At 39.5% G+C, this 15,000-nt stretch overlaps 1 protein-coding gene and 1 long non-coding RNA gene across 4 annotated transcripts in view; one reads left to right on the forward strand and one right to left on the reverse strand.

The window, feature by feature from the left end:
* The window catches only part of LOC147020122 (gamma-2-syntrophin-like), a 458,024-nt gene that overhangs the window by 381,661 nt on the left and 61,363 nt on the right, over positions 1 to 15,000 (forward strand). For all 3 annotated transcript variants that reach the window (XM_085895151.1, XM_085895152.1, XM_085895153.1), the window contains one exon: positions 6,924 to 7,053. In XM_085895151.1, the coding sequence (XP_085751277.1) occupies positions 6,924 to 7,053 (130 nt within the window). The remainder of the gene's footprint in view (positions 1 to 6,923; positions 7,054 to 15,000) is intronic.
* Positions 1 to 15,000, reverse strand: part of LOC147020124 (uncharacterized) — a 100,281-nt gene that overhangs the window by 63,496 nt on the left and 21,785 nt on the right. The window lies entirely within an intron of this gene.

Genomic DNA, 15,000 nt, shown 5'->3' on the forward strand with positions numbered 1-15,000 from the left:
GACAAGGTAATTGTACATCATCTTCTTCCTCTTCAGAATTTCCTCCTTCATTAAGCTTTTCATCACATCTAGTGTGCAACACCAAACGTTAATTGATTGTGTAATTTCACATACTTTGGCTTTTACCCACTTAATTACTACAATTTCCCACAGGGGTACTCTCTCTCATAACCACAAGTATTTAATTTTGGCATGAAGCTGTACTTGTGATTATTATTGGCATACCCCTTGTCAACCCATTCATAATTAACTGTAAGTCCCCATTGACTTAACGTGTCAGTATCACATATCATGCTAATTCCTCTCACTGATTTGCTCAATTCTATATTTACATCCATTTCTTACTAAAAAAATATTCATCTTTGTGCATGTTTTAATTTTTTTAATATCAATGTTTTAGGTCATGGCTTGGCTGTTTAATATGTACTCTGTTACGAGATATGTTCTGTCCCGCTCAATGAGGGGTAAAATGTTTTTTATTGATGTGTTCAGCTTATTTATGAAAAAGATGTATTGATCTCATCTTTTCTCAAAGTTACGTCATTTGGAACCATTTGTGGAACAAATATAATCGAGTTAATGTTTTAGTAAACCACTAGCCATGCCTACCTGGTGCTTCTCTGATGGGTTGAATTAAAAGGCAGCATGTTGCACTTCACAAATATATTGCATATTTATCTGTGATTCTCAATGAGGATGTAAAATTACGTGAAACACACAAATAATAATCTTTTATAAAACGTTGTTGTTTTGCTGTTACTGTATCTCATTGCTGTGGTTGCAGTGTGTGTGTGTGTGTGTGTGTGTGTGTGTGTGTGTGTGTGTGTGTGTGTGTGTGTGTGTGTGTGTGTGTGTGTGTGTGTGTGTGTGTGTGTGTGTGTGTGTGTGTGTGTGTGATTAATTGATATCTGCATATGTGGGTTTCAGAATATGGAATGGAGTCCTCCCAGGGTGGGCTAAAAGGATCCACCTTCATTTCAGTAAGGGGTCACGATTCATGGACCAAGCTGTTAAGTTTTCTGTTCTCAATGTTTTGTGCCGAGGGCTCTCTTTAGGATCGTCACTGAGCCCCGGACAGCTTCCAAATGTAGTTCGTTTGTAATAATATTCACAGGGATGGTTTTTAGCTCACCTGTAAAGTAATTCAGGGGAGCTTATGGGATGACACGTGGTCCGTCCATCCGTCCACAATTACTTGCAACTTCTTCTCAGAAACTACACATACAATTTCAATAAAATTTGACTACAACCTTCATCACCCAAGGTGGCATTAAAAAATGTGGTCTGAAGGAGGGGGGTGGTCTACAGATGGAGTTTATGGGGGTGGGGGAGGTAGGTTAAATTTCCAAAGAGGTATTGGCTTTCTTCTTAAACAATACACACAATTCCGATGAAACTACACGACAACCTTCATCACCCATGTCGTACCAAAGTTTGTTCATGACATAAGAAAAATCTGGCTCTCGGGGGATTTTAGGGGGGTCGCCCCCCAAAATATGTATTTGCTTTCCTCTCCAAAGATACACATACATTTCCAATGATACTTGACCAGCATTTTCACCACCCGTGATGTAGTGAAGTTTGTTTCTGACATTAAAAAAAAATTGAGGTCTCGGACAGTATATGGGGGGAAAGGAGGATTTTCCCCCAAAATACGCATTTGCTTTCTTCTCCAAAACTACACATACAATTCTGACGAAGCTTGACCACCATCTAAACCACCCAAGATGTACTAAAATTTGTTCATGACATTGAAAAAAACATTGGAGTCGTAGGGGTTCTTCGGGGGGGGGGGGGGGTTGTCCCCAAAAATATGTATTTGCTTTCTTTTCTGAAAACATATACACAATTTTGATGAATCAAATGCCACAAACTTTATCACTCGTGATGTACCAAGGTATATTCATGGCATTAATAAAAAGCATCCAAAGGTATTTACTTTCTTCGCAATTATTTATTTTGTGGGTCATCCATGCCTACCAGTGGTTGCCTGGTTATCTTATCCAGCCTCTACAAGGTGAGCGCCCAGGGGTACTGCCCCTGTGCTTATTATCTCTGTGAGGTTCTTTGTTATCATTTCTGTAGGTCCAGCTATCACTGGTACAATTTTGGCATTCTTGAGCTTCCAGGATTTTCTCACTCCATTCTTGAGGTCTTGGTGTTTGGTCATTTTCTTGATTTCTGCATTGTTTAGTCCAAAATCATTGGTATTACCACCTCAATTAGCAATGCCTTCTTCTCTTTTTTGTATCAAAGTATGATATCTGGTCGCAAAGCTTTCTTTTCGATGTTTTAGCTCGATGGGATCATGAGGTCATACGTGAGCTGTAAGTACTTCCATGTTTTCCGTGATTACTTTTGGTTCATGTTCCCACAAATTTTCTGGAACTGGGACATCAAAGTTTTTGCAGATGTGCCAGCGGATTGCATTATAATCTCTGTTGTGTTATTGTGTGTACAGCTGTTCTGACATGAGCTTGTTTTTGTGTGTGTGTGTGTGTGTGTGTGTGTGTGTGTGTGTGTGTGTGTGTGTGTGTGTGTGTGTGTGTGTGTGTGTGTGTGTGTGTGTGTTTTCAGTCATTAAGCATAACATATCATTCTCTTTACTAACCACATCTCTCTCTCTCTCTCTCTCTCTCTCTCTATATCTCTCTCTCTCTCTCTCTCTCCTCTCTCCTCTCTCCTCTCTCCTCTCTCCTCTCTCCTCTCTCCTCTCTCCTCTCTCCTCTCTCCTCTCTCCTCTCTTCTCTCTTCTCTCTTCTCTCTACCCCCTCTCTCAACACCCCTCCTTAAGACCCCCCATCAGCGAAACGATGGTTTGTATTTGCTCGTATGTATATAAAGCTACCTTAAGGCACTTGTGCTCCTTATTCTTATTCTTATTCTTATTCTTCTTCTTCTTCTTCTTGTTCTTGTTCTTGTTCTTGTTCTTGTTCTTGTTCTTGTTCTTGTTCTTGTTATTGTTATTGTTATTGTTCTTGTTCTTCTTCTTCTTCTTCTTCTTCTTCTTCTTCTTGTTCTTCTTCTTGTTATTCTTCTGGTTCTTCTTCTTGTTCTTCTTCTTGTTCTTCTTGTTCTTCTTCTTCTTGTTCTTGTTCTTGTTCTTCTTCTTCTTGTTCTTGTTCTTGTTCTTCTTCTTCTTGTTCTTGTTCTTGTTCTTCTTCTTCTTGTTCTTGTTCTTCTTCTTCTTGTTCTTCTTCTTCTTGTTCTTCTTGTTCTTGTTCTTCTTGTTCTTGTTCTTCTTCTTCTTGTTCTTCTTCTTGTTCTTGTTTTTCTTCTTCTTGTTGTTCTTCTTCTTCTTCTTCTTCTTCTTCTTCTTCTTCTTCTTCTTCTTCTTCTTCTTCTTCTTCTTCTTCTTCTTCTTCTTCTTCTTCTTCTTCTTCTTCTTCTTCTTCTTCTTCTTCTTCTTCTTCTTCTTCTTCTTCTTCTTCTTCTTCTTCTTCTTCTTCTTCTTCTTCTTCTTCTTCTTCTTCTTCTTCTTCTTCTTGTTCTTGTTCTTGTTCTTGTTCTTGTTCTTGTTCTTGTTCTTGTTCTTGTTCTTGTTCTTGTTCTTGTTCTTGTTCTTGTTCTTGTTCTTGTTCTTGTTCTTGTTCTTGTTCTTGTTCTTGTTCTTGTTCTTGTTCTTGTTCTTGTTCTTCTTCTTGTTCTTGTTCTTGTTCTTCTTCTTGTTCTTCTTCTTGTTCTTCTTCTTCTTCTTCTTCTTCTTCTTCTTCTTCTTCTTCTTCTTCTTCTTCTTCTTCTTCTTCTTCTTCTTCTTCTTCTTATTCTTATTCTTATTCTTATTCTTATTCTTATTCTTATTCTTATTCTTATTCTTATTCTTATTCTTATTCTTATTCTTATTCTTATTCTTATTCTTCTTTCCTGGAAAGAGGGACTTTTAAAACAGTCTTTATGATTAAACGGATACAAATTTTTGTTCCAAGAAAATCGATTATTAACTTTCCAACCAAGTAATTGGATTAATTAGCTTTAGTTTTCCAACAGTATTTTTTTTGTTACTCTTTGACAGCAGGAACGCTTTGGAATATAATGAACGTTTCTCCTTTTGGTAAAAGAACATCAGCATTAGTTTGTTACATACAAAGCAACAACGTAATGCTCAATCAGTCAGTCATGTTTATTACCATTTTGCTGTGAATCATTATTCGATCGATGCAGTGCTCACAAACATTCATATGAGCTGAGTTTTTGTGACTTTCAGTTACTTGTCAGAATTGACAAAGTTGGCAAGGCCCCTTACGTGGCCCCAGAAGACCAGTGAACGTACCACCCAACGCTGTCATAGATTTATGGTGCAGGAATTCCGTTTATCCATCAAAATTAGATTTTTGTTGAAGATTTGCTTTCTGTTCATGGCTATCATGAAATCTTGTGTACCACAAAATTGCTCTCATATTGTTGTATTTTTAATATTTGTATTATTTTGACAACTGAAGTTTGTATAACAATAGATTTTATAGAAGTATTTTGGTTTATATCAGTCTTTTCTCTATTGGGAAATTTGGGGAGGGGTGAGGGGTGGGAGGGATTATGTTCTTTTTTTTTGTGTTTTTATCCTTCTTTCTTTCCGAAAGCAATCACACACGATTCCTTCATGTTTGAGCCGATCCTATTCAAATTTGACATGGAGCCTTTTTGTTTTTGGACCAACACATCCAGATTCCTTTCTTGTATTTTTTTTATTTAAAGCCCCGTTCCAATTAGAAGGGGTCAAAGTTGAAACCCTGAAATCACATATTTTTCTTACCATTCCCTTGTATTTGAGTTGGTGGAGATGAAATTTACCACAAAGGTCATTTCAAGCAGCCTTTATAGAGATAGTTGAAACATTTCTGCAGTAATGTCATTTTGAGATTATGCATGGGTCAAAGGTCAAAATTGGTCTCAAAACTAAAGGTTTTGTCTTCAAAGCATTTATATTCAAACCAGTGCAAACACGATCTGGCACAAAAACCTCACCATAGGTCCGACAGACGAAAGCAGGTAGACATTGTTCTCGTGTCTTAATTTGGCAAATGTTTATGTGTTTGCATATAGGCCATGTTGTACCTTGTTGTCACAGAGGTCTTTTGGAAATCTAGGTCATGCTGGCCTATGTATGGCCTGATCTGACCTTTGACCTATTTCTGCTAATGAGTAAACCCTAATTATGTGGCCATCTATAATGTGTGGCCAAAATCCTCAGCATTCAAGTTTGTTTGGAACAATATTTGAAATGTTCAATAAAATTGATGATGTGGCCACCTGTTTTACATATACACAGTTGACATTGACCAAATGTCTGTCTGTTTTATTGACAATGTCTGTTTTATTATATATCTGTCTGTTGACAATGTCTGTTTTATTATATATATTTTTGCTGTGGATTTATTAGGTTTTCAAAAGGCCAGTCAAAGGTCAAAATCTGTTTCAACATAGGAATGAGAATTTTTTGCAGCTTGAACACAGATTTTACACCCTCTTATTTTCTCGTTATATTTGTGGTTGAGGAGTGCAAATTAGGGGAGACATTGCATTTGCTTGTATGTGACTGTGATACGAGTTAGCCCATTCCACATGCAGCTCCCACGTACCGTGGAAGATGGGGTTTTGCAAACGCTTCTCTGTGTCTGTGTGTCTGTCCAGGCCATAACGTTTTTACCAATTGAGCTTTTGTCATCAAATCTTCAAAAAAAAACCTTTATTATGATATTGTGGAGAACACAAATTAATAAAATGTATAATTTTTTTTTAAACTGTCGTTTTCATCAAGTTTAGTTCAAATACAAAGCGGATGTGGATGGGCTTTGCATTTTGAGATGCTTTGTCGTTTATATTCATTTTGTTTTTGTTCTGTGTATAAGGCTCAAGCAAGAGCTTGTACTCATATGTACATCACTTTCAGGGCAGGAACATATCATCATACTTTTTAATTAATAGCAAGGTCATTGCAAGACTAACTCGAATGTAGAACGCATCACTGAACGAAAGGCATCACATCCGCCAGGCTGAACAGTTCACGTTTTGTATCCGAGTGATAGGCCGAATCTGCATCCGGACCTGAACCAAAATCTAATCGGCTTGTTCTTGTCACCCAACCAACTCCTCCACATATAATTTCAGGAAGTACGTGTTTTTCCAGTAACTCCTTCCTGGTTAAACTTCTAAAATTTAAGCTGAGTACACATCTCAACCATTTTATTCCTTGCATTTCATTTTATTATCCAACCCAGTTATTACCTCCTACCCAGTTATTTCTTCATTTCATTTTAATCGCCTGTTTATGGAACAATCTTTCAGAGGTGTTTTGTCTCATTCTTCCCTCCAGGGCTTCAAGCAAACAATGCACCACCATTTCTTGTCACTGTCAATTCTGTTGCATGATATTTATTACCCCTTAATTTTTCATAACTCAGCCATCTTACCTGACCATTTCAGTGTTTCCTCCCCTCTCCTCTTTTTCTTTTCCTACAATTCCCTTTATATTTCTTGCACTATCAGCTCCCCCTTGCTCTTAAATGAGCCTCGTTCCTGTAAAAAAAAATTTTTTTTTAATCATTTCTGCAGTGTTTTCAACATGTTATCTTTATTTATGCCAAATCATGTCTCTTCTTGAAATTTCTCCAGCTGCATGTGTTGTGTGTAATGTAATTTCAAAACATGCCTTACAAATGTGTCACCAACAATAAGTGGCCACTCAAAGTAGCTGATTGTCAAAACTTTATTCTATTCCTGCAGAATGAAGTTGAAACAATTAGTGGATGAAAACAACATTGCCTGTGTGTGTCTTGTCAAAGTCACGATGAAACACATTATCATGCAATAACTCCCATCTTTGTTTGTAATTTCCTTTCAAAGTGCCATGGTTCAACATACGAGATGAATACAGAAGTTGACCTTTCACAAGAACAGACAAATAGCTATATCACTCACCTTTCCAGGCCCAATGCATTTGAGGTGGTTGCCATGGACGGTGTAAGCTCGGGAGTGCTGCAGTGCTGTTCCATGCACGAGTGCGGAGAATGGTTGGAGGCCGTTTCACAGGTCATCACTGAACTGGTCATTCAACACGTATGTTTGTTTTCAAAGTGAAAGGCCATCAGCGATGCCTCCATTGTCCTTGAACTTGGTACTGTTATAATCATAATGTTGTTCTATGAAGGTTTACATTTGTTTCTCATGCCAGTTGGAAGAAAAGAGCCATTGAGACGCTGTGCCTGAGTAATCAAATTCTTTCTTGCTCTGACGTATACAATGTACTACTGAGTTTGATTCCCACATCCCATCTTTTATACAGTGGTCTGAAAAAGTATTCACCCCCCCCCCCCCAAATAATGCCACATTTAGATGAATTACAAATTATGTAGAAACAGTTTTTCCAAATGAACTTTTTTATTCATAACCGAAGAGATCAAAGTAAACACTGTTATAGTTGAAGGAGGTTATATGTCAGGAATACCTGAAAAAAACATGTACAAATCAAAATTCACTGGTTGTAAAAGTATTCAGCCCCTTAGCTCAGTACTTGGTGGAAGCACCTTTTACAGCAATGACTGCCATGATTCTTTTTTGGGTAGGTCTCTCCCAGCTTTGCACAGTGAGATGGTGAAATATTTTCCCATTCTTCATGTGAAAATTTCTCTAATTCTGCCAAGTTTGATGGGAATTGTCGATAGACTGCAATCTTCAAGTCTCAACATAAATGTTCCATTGGGTTTAAGTCAGGACTTTGACTGGGCCACTCAAGAGCATTTATTTTTCTTCTTATTCAGCCACTCCAGTGTGGCTTTACCTTCGTGCTTCAGATCATTGTCCTGCTGAAATGTGAATCTCCCTCCCAGTTTCAGATTCATGGCTGACTCAAACAGGTTTTCATCAAGGCTTCTCCTGTACTTTGCACCGTCCATTGTCCCTTTCATCCTAACAAGCTTGCTATTCCCTGCTTATGAAAAGCAGCTCCACAACATGATGCTGCCACCACCATGCTTGACAGTGGGGGTGGTGTTGACTCGGTGATGTGCAGTGTTAGGTTTGTTCCAGATGTAATGCTTTGAATTGCCATCCAAAAGTTGTTTTTGTCTCGTCTGACCACAAAACGTTTCTCCACATCCATGCAGTATCATTCAGATGCTTTTTCACAAACTCCATATGAGCTTTTAGATGCGTCTTTTTCAGTGGTGGCTTCTTTCTTGACACCTGTCTGTCGAGGCCAGTTTTGTGAAGGGAATGGGATATTGTTGTTTGTTGAACACTGACACCTATCTCAGACAGAGGGCCTTGCATATCTTTCAAAGTCATTGTTGGATTTACAATAACATCCCAAAACAGTTTCCTGCTTACCCAGCTGCTGAGTTTGGATTGGTGACCTGATCGGGGTAGAGTCTGGGTGGTATGATACGTATTCCACTTCTTAATGATGGATTTCACTGTACTTGGGAGTATAGTCACTTTGTCATTTTTAAAAAGGGATAATGAGTCACTTTGAAATCTTCTTATATCCCTCTCATGAACGGTGCTTCTCCACCACATTATGTCTGACTTGTTTGGAAACCTCTTTGGTCTTCATATTTGCCTTGTTCGTTGACCAAGTGAGTTGCACCTTAAAACATCTAGATAAGTGGAGGAAGGAGGTTAATTTTTAAGTTAAACCACTGATTGCCTACAGTGAAACCTATTACACTTATTTTATAAACCTTCAAACAAATAATTTGCTCCTGAAGTGATTTGTGGTTAATTAGGCAAAGGGTTTGGATACTTACTGTATGTAACTGAGCATCATATGATTATCTCTGCTAATCTAACTTCATCACATATTAACTGCATTTTTTAGCTTTACCACTTTGGAGTAGTTTATGAAGACTCTCTATATTAAGTTTGATTTGAAAGCATCATGAAATAAGCTCAGTTGGCATCAAAATGTAAAAACTTTGGAAAAGGGGGGGAGGGGGGGGCAAACACTTTTGAAGGCCACTGCATGTGATGTTTCAAATGACAGTACTGTACTGATATATTTTTAAACTTGCTTCCTTTCATTTCTACTACTTCTATTCATGCTCCCATTGAATAAGGCCAAACATATTTCATCCTGATCATGTGATACACACTCACATGTGACAAATGGTACAACTGATTGTGACTTGGTGTGCATGTAGTGCATTTTTGGATGGTGTGGTAAAACAAATATTTTGGAGGAGTATACTGGAAAACAAATATTTAATATTTCTGCCAATGATTATGACAAATTGGTGTTTAAAGCTGCACCAATCACAACATAATTGGCTGCAGCTGCTCAGACTTCCTTTAGTGAGTGGTCATGAAACGCAACATCCCCACCTTACACTGACTTGCATGATAGAGATATTGATTGATCATAACTGTGCAAACTAAGAGCTGAGCGAACAGAATCATTAACACACGAAATTTATTGACATATTCCCAAGATATTACCATCTTACCGAAACACATGATGCCATCAAACATAGTTTCATGTATCTCAATTTGCAAATGAGCAAAATGTGGGCTTTACTTAATCTAAACGTACCTACAGGCAAAAAAAAAATCACAAATCCACAAAAAGACATTCACATTTTTTGTCAGACCAAGAATATTTTATATATGTCACACATAGAGCCAGAAAAAATTGGGTTGAGCTGAGAAAACATGTACGTACGATGGAAACTGAAGGTGCATCGTGCAATAAATTTGTCACTTGGACAAGGGCCATCATGTCAAGCACAAAGTTCTTCAACAGGGACATTGCATGACATATTTGCGAGTGTAAGCGAAAGACAGAGGTGAGTGATGGAAGCTAAGAAAATGGAGGGAGTGGATGGGGGTAAGGAGCAATGCATCAGTGGGCTTGGAGTCGGGTGCTTATCGCTAAGGCACTTGGCTGCAAAAGGCTACAAGACTGCAATCTCTTTTCCAACATCATCATGGCTCCTGTTTCTTGCACAGTCCCAGTTGAAGACTAGTCTGGATAAAAACGTCACACCTGAGCCTTTGACCACACAACAATTTATATTGGTTTGATGTGGCTTTGTCATCATGTACCATGGCATATGCAGAGTATTGGTGCTGCCGGAGGAGTTGCTTGGCCACAATCCTGGTCTGGCCGCCACTCCAACACAGGAAGTCAGGGCAGGAATTTGTAATTTGGCCATGGTGCCAGCGATAGCTCACCTGCACCGTAACATCTTTAACGTCCATCAACTAATGCCGGCAGATGGGACACCCAGTTTAACGTCCGTCCAAGGGACGGCGCACACATTGATGAATCGCTCTGCCTGTGAAACACCGAGATGACAATTTATAGCTGGGTCAGGATAGAAACCCAGACAAGACAACTTCATGGCGAATGTCGATGTGCCTTGTAGTTCCTTAAATGACGACAAACCATTTTGGGATTTTTGCAGTATTACAGAGACAAGGATTTATTGCATAATGTCGTGACGAATAACTTCAAAAAGCACCTCATACATCGATAAAGAGCAGAAAACAATTCATTGTCAGCAGTTGTTTATTTACACCGAATCTTCGGAAGTACTCGGCTATCATCGATGCTTGATATCGTAAATGACCAGCACAGGAGAAAGCTGCCATTACTATGAATAAGAAGTGTTTTAAATATCGGATAATTCAGTGGCAAAATGATATGAGTGCAATAACAGAGGGAACATGACTGAGCATTTTGTGAACAATACATAGCCTCGCCGGGGTATATAGAAATTGCAGTATGTCTGAGAATGAGCGATCGATATCAAAGAATATCTCTGAGTGGACACACACACACTCACACAGACCAATTACAACAGCCTCTCACGTCGATTTGGTAACAGGTGAGACTAGATGGGATTCAGGTATGAGCTCGGTCCATGATTAGAGAGTGTTGGGTGCAGATTAAACAGGAGACTTTGACGCTAAGGAAACACAGCAGAGTGTGTTCCACACATTTTAACTGTGATTGCTACACGAGAGGCATATTAAAGATCTGGCAAGAAATGGCTGCCACGGATGGATACTTCGGCTGAACACAGATGCCATCCGACCAATATTCAGCATATATGGTAAATCGAACCCTAAACATCGGGAGGAATACGAAGTGGAAAACATAGAATTGCTGAGGAGGTCAGACATTTACGGTCGCTGCCCAGCCACAGCCTCCAAGGGCATACCAACAAGGACGATGCCGTAGTCTCCCTCTAGTTTGGGTGCAATAACATCTGTGGTCTTCGGTAAGGATTTTCTAGCGTCCATCCAAGGACAGCTCACTCATCAAGTCCCTTTGTTCACTTGAAATAAGGCAAGCCTACTACTTGCCATGAATGATCAAACACAGTAGTGCGAACTTGTATCCGAGTTGCCTAGTCTCATGGGTTTAATTCTCCAGCAGACTATAAACAGTCAGATTGGTGCTTCGCATTCAGAGCATTGCTTTGGCCGAGCATTGGTGGTGGTCGTCAAAGATCCCTGTGTCTTTCAAAGAAGAGTAGGTGAGTTACCTCCGATACTCTGAACCAATTTCTGCAATAACTTCGCCTGGAGAGATGTTGAGCACCGTTGAGTCTACGTGCCAATAGAAACACCAACATGGTGCACGCAATGATCTGCTAGTTTGTGGGCCAGATGATGATTATGAGATAATGGTGTACATGGATAAGTCCCAAATAAATTATGCTGTACATGACGTGCTTTGTAGACAGTACTCAACTGAGCAGTCAGTGTTACTCGAACATCAATCATCTGTAGATATCTGTGTATTCAGGCTGATCATGAAAAAAACAAGGGAATATCAAAGGAACGTATAATCTCTGTTTTATAGATTAAAGCAACTCTTTCGATTTTGTTTTTCATGAATTGATGTGAACTATGCTGAGAGAAATGGGGATGAGAGAGCACCTGATATGTGTGATAAGAAGCCACAGTAAGAACAGAGTATGGAGAGACTGAATGGTTTGGAATTTGGAAAAGGGGTCAGAAAGGGGTACATTTTCTCCTCTTACTTGTTCAACCTATATCGTGAGTATATCATGAAGAAATCAAACTTGGTTGACCTCGAGGGTGGAATCACGATTGGAGGAAGATGTATCAATAATCTAAGGTATGCTGATGACACGGCTCTGGGCAGAAGGAAAGGCGGCTTGATGAAACTGCTGCAGACAGTGAAGAAGGAAGGTGAAAAGGCTGGTCTTTATTTCAACCAAAAAAACCCCCTAAAATCTTGTCAAATGAGAGGATCGATGTGTTCCGATTGGGAGACTATCAAAAAATAAAACTGGAAAGTTTCATCTCACTGGGTTCTAAGATGGAGGATATGGAGGAGAAATTGATAGACGGTTCGTATTAGGGGGAACAGCAATGTCAGGATTGACAAGGGTCTGGAAAGATAAAGATGTTACAAAACAAACCAAGAGGAAGCTGGTGAATGATCTGTTATTTCCTATGGATGTGAGTCATGGACAGTGAAAAAGAAAGAAAGGAAGAAGATTCACAGCTTTGATATGTGGTGTTGGAGAAAATCTAATCGGCTTGTTCTTGTCACCTAACTAAGCTCATCCACCAGGTTTTGTCATTTACTTTTTGAGATATATTGCTACACTGTACTGTATATCGTTGTTTGCCTGATCTCTCAATTGTGAAGAATGACTTTTTCAAATTCTCAAATCCAGATCTTCACCAAAATCGAATAAATTCGTCTTTGTCACACACCCAACCTGTGCACCAAGAATCGTCCGAATCCGTCCATAACATTTTGACCCATCCTGCTCAAAGACAGACAGACAGACAAACAGGGATGAATACATAACCTCCGTCGACCTTCGGTAATGGAGGTAACGTACAAACTTCTTAAACTCTTTTAATACACAGGTTTTATTGTGCAGCACTTACAATAACTATGGAGTTCATAGAACACCTTACCCCACACTGTTTTGACAAATAAGGACATGGACGGGGTCTATGAGCACCACTGAATTTGTCACCAAGTCCTCTTAGACATCTTGTGTATCATTTGTAGAGTCACCTGTGCGAAAGAGGCCTTGACTGCTGCGCGCAATTTTTAAATCGTCCTGTACTGGTTTGTCGACACGTTCTCCTTGATGAAGCCCCACAAAGAGTTGTCTTCAGTCGTTAGATCTGGACCACATGGTGGCCACGGTAGAAGAGCTCATGATGTTGGTGATCCGCATCCAATCCTTCATTGAGAAAATGTTTCATTGAGATTGTCCCGAACATGCAATGCAAAATGCGTGGATGCATCATGTTGTTGAAACCACACTTTCAGCTATTCCCGCAGTAACGTCGTGGTACCAGTCAGTTTCTTTAACATATGCTCGTAAGCTCTGCCGTTTACCGGGCCATCAAAAAGGAGAAGAGAGGGAGGGGGTGTTCGAAATTTAGTCGGGGTAAAGCGACTTCCAGGCCACCTTGTACATTAGAAGGAGAGGATGAGATTGGGACCATACTCTGTGTAGAGCGTTGGTGCTGCTTAAGCAGTCTCCTTGGCTATTGGGCACAATCCAGGACGGGTCGCCACTCCGACACAGTATACCAGCATGCTGGCACTCATTTTGCCGATCTCGGAAGGATGACAGGCCGAGTCAACCCCACCTAGTATTAATTCAACAGCTGAGTGGGATTTGAACTTTGGACCCGAGGATCCAAAGCCCACCACCATAGCTGTTAAGCCAACACCAGGTATACATTAGAAGGGCTGATATTAAAACAGAAATTGTCATACTTTGGACACATCATGTGTGCAGAAAACGAGTCTGCAGAAATCAACCTTGCTGGGTATTGTTGAGGGAAGAAGAGGAAGAGTCAGACTTTGTATGTGCTGAATGAATGAGGTAAATGCTGCAACCAAGTTTTCTTTGCCAGAACTTCAGGAAGTAGTGCAGGGTAGAGATGTTTGGAGAAATCTGACCATGAATGTCACCGGAAGTCGAACACGACTTGACACAACTATATGTACCAGATAAGGCTGATCACAGTGTGGGATAAATTTATCAATTGTAACTGCAGGGCTGAACTGCTCAACCATTTCTGTGACAGGATCACAGTGAGAGGGTCATTCGGATCACATTGGCAATTACTGTCTCACAAAAGTTTACTGCAAATATTCAGTTTCTGAATAATTTTTGGAACCTTCAGTTTGTGATCCTTCAGCAGAAACTCCGTCTGGGGTCTAAATTTAAATAACACTTTATAACAAGTTCAAATTCTCTGGATTTTCAAATTGCATCGCAACTTTTGTACACACTACGAGATTGATTATAATGGGAGCTGGAGCCATGGCTTTGTTGCCAGGATCCATGCGAAGTCGCACAATGCACCATTTTACTTACACCCAGCCGAGGTAAAGAATCAATCATTACTCCATATTTACTTACCTCTCGGGTACTAAAGAATGTGCATTAAGTCCTCGTGCAACTTTAAACTTTTTGAAAATTTTGATGTACATATGATAGAAACAGATTATAAATGGTGCATGAAAGTACAATTCATAACGTTTTTACTCATTGCAGTTCAACTTGTTAGGCTTTGACAACAGTTTTACATAGTTCCATAAAAATGTACTTTGTCCAATTTCCATAAAAATGTAAAAATGTCCAATGGGAACAGGTTAGGCAAACAAGGTGGTGAAGCAATTGATCCACATCTCCCGATCCAATCGTCTGCGATGATTTCACGGAAGAACCGTCACATTCAAAGCAGGCAGAGCAGCAGGGAGCCTAGTCTTGCTGGTACAAGATGATATGTGAAAGATTTAATCGTCATAGTTTGGGAGCCAAATGCAGTCATTGTTGTGGTTGACTTCGCTACTGATGTCGAAGTTTCCACATCAGAAAATATCTTCAAGAAACCCAGAGCAATAATTGTGGATTTGATAACATTAATAACAACGTTAGCATTAACAAAACTGGATAAATTATGCTTCCATGCCCCATTTATAGTTTGTTTCTATCATGTGAACACCAAATGTTATTAAAGTTAAAAGTTGCACAAAGGCTTTTATAG

Source organism: Eptatretus burgeri, chromosome 9 (assembly GCF_056783735.1).
Source record: "Eptatretus burgeri isolate ZD-2024b chromosome 9, Ebu_testis_v1, whole genome shotgun sequence".
NCBI lineage: Eukaryota > Metazoa > Chordata > Myxini > Myxiniformes > Myxinidae > Eptatretus > Eptatretus burgeri.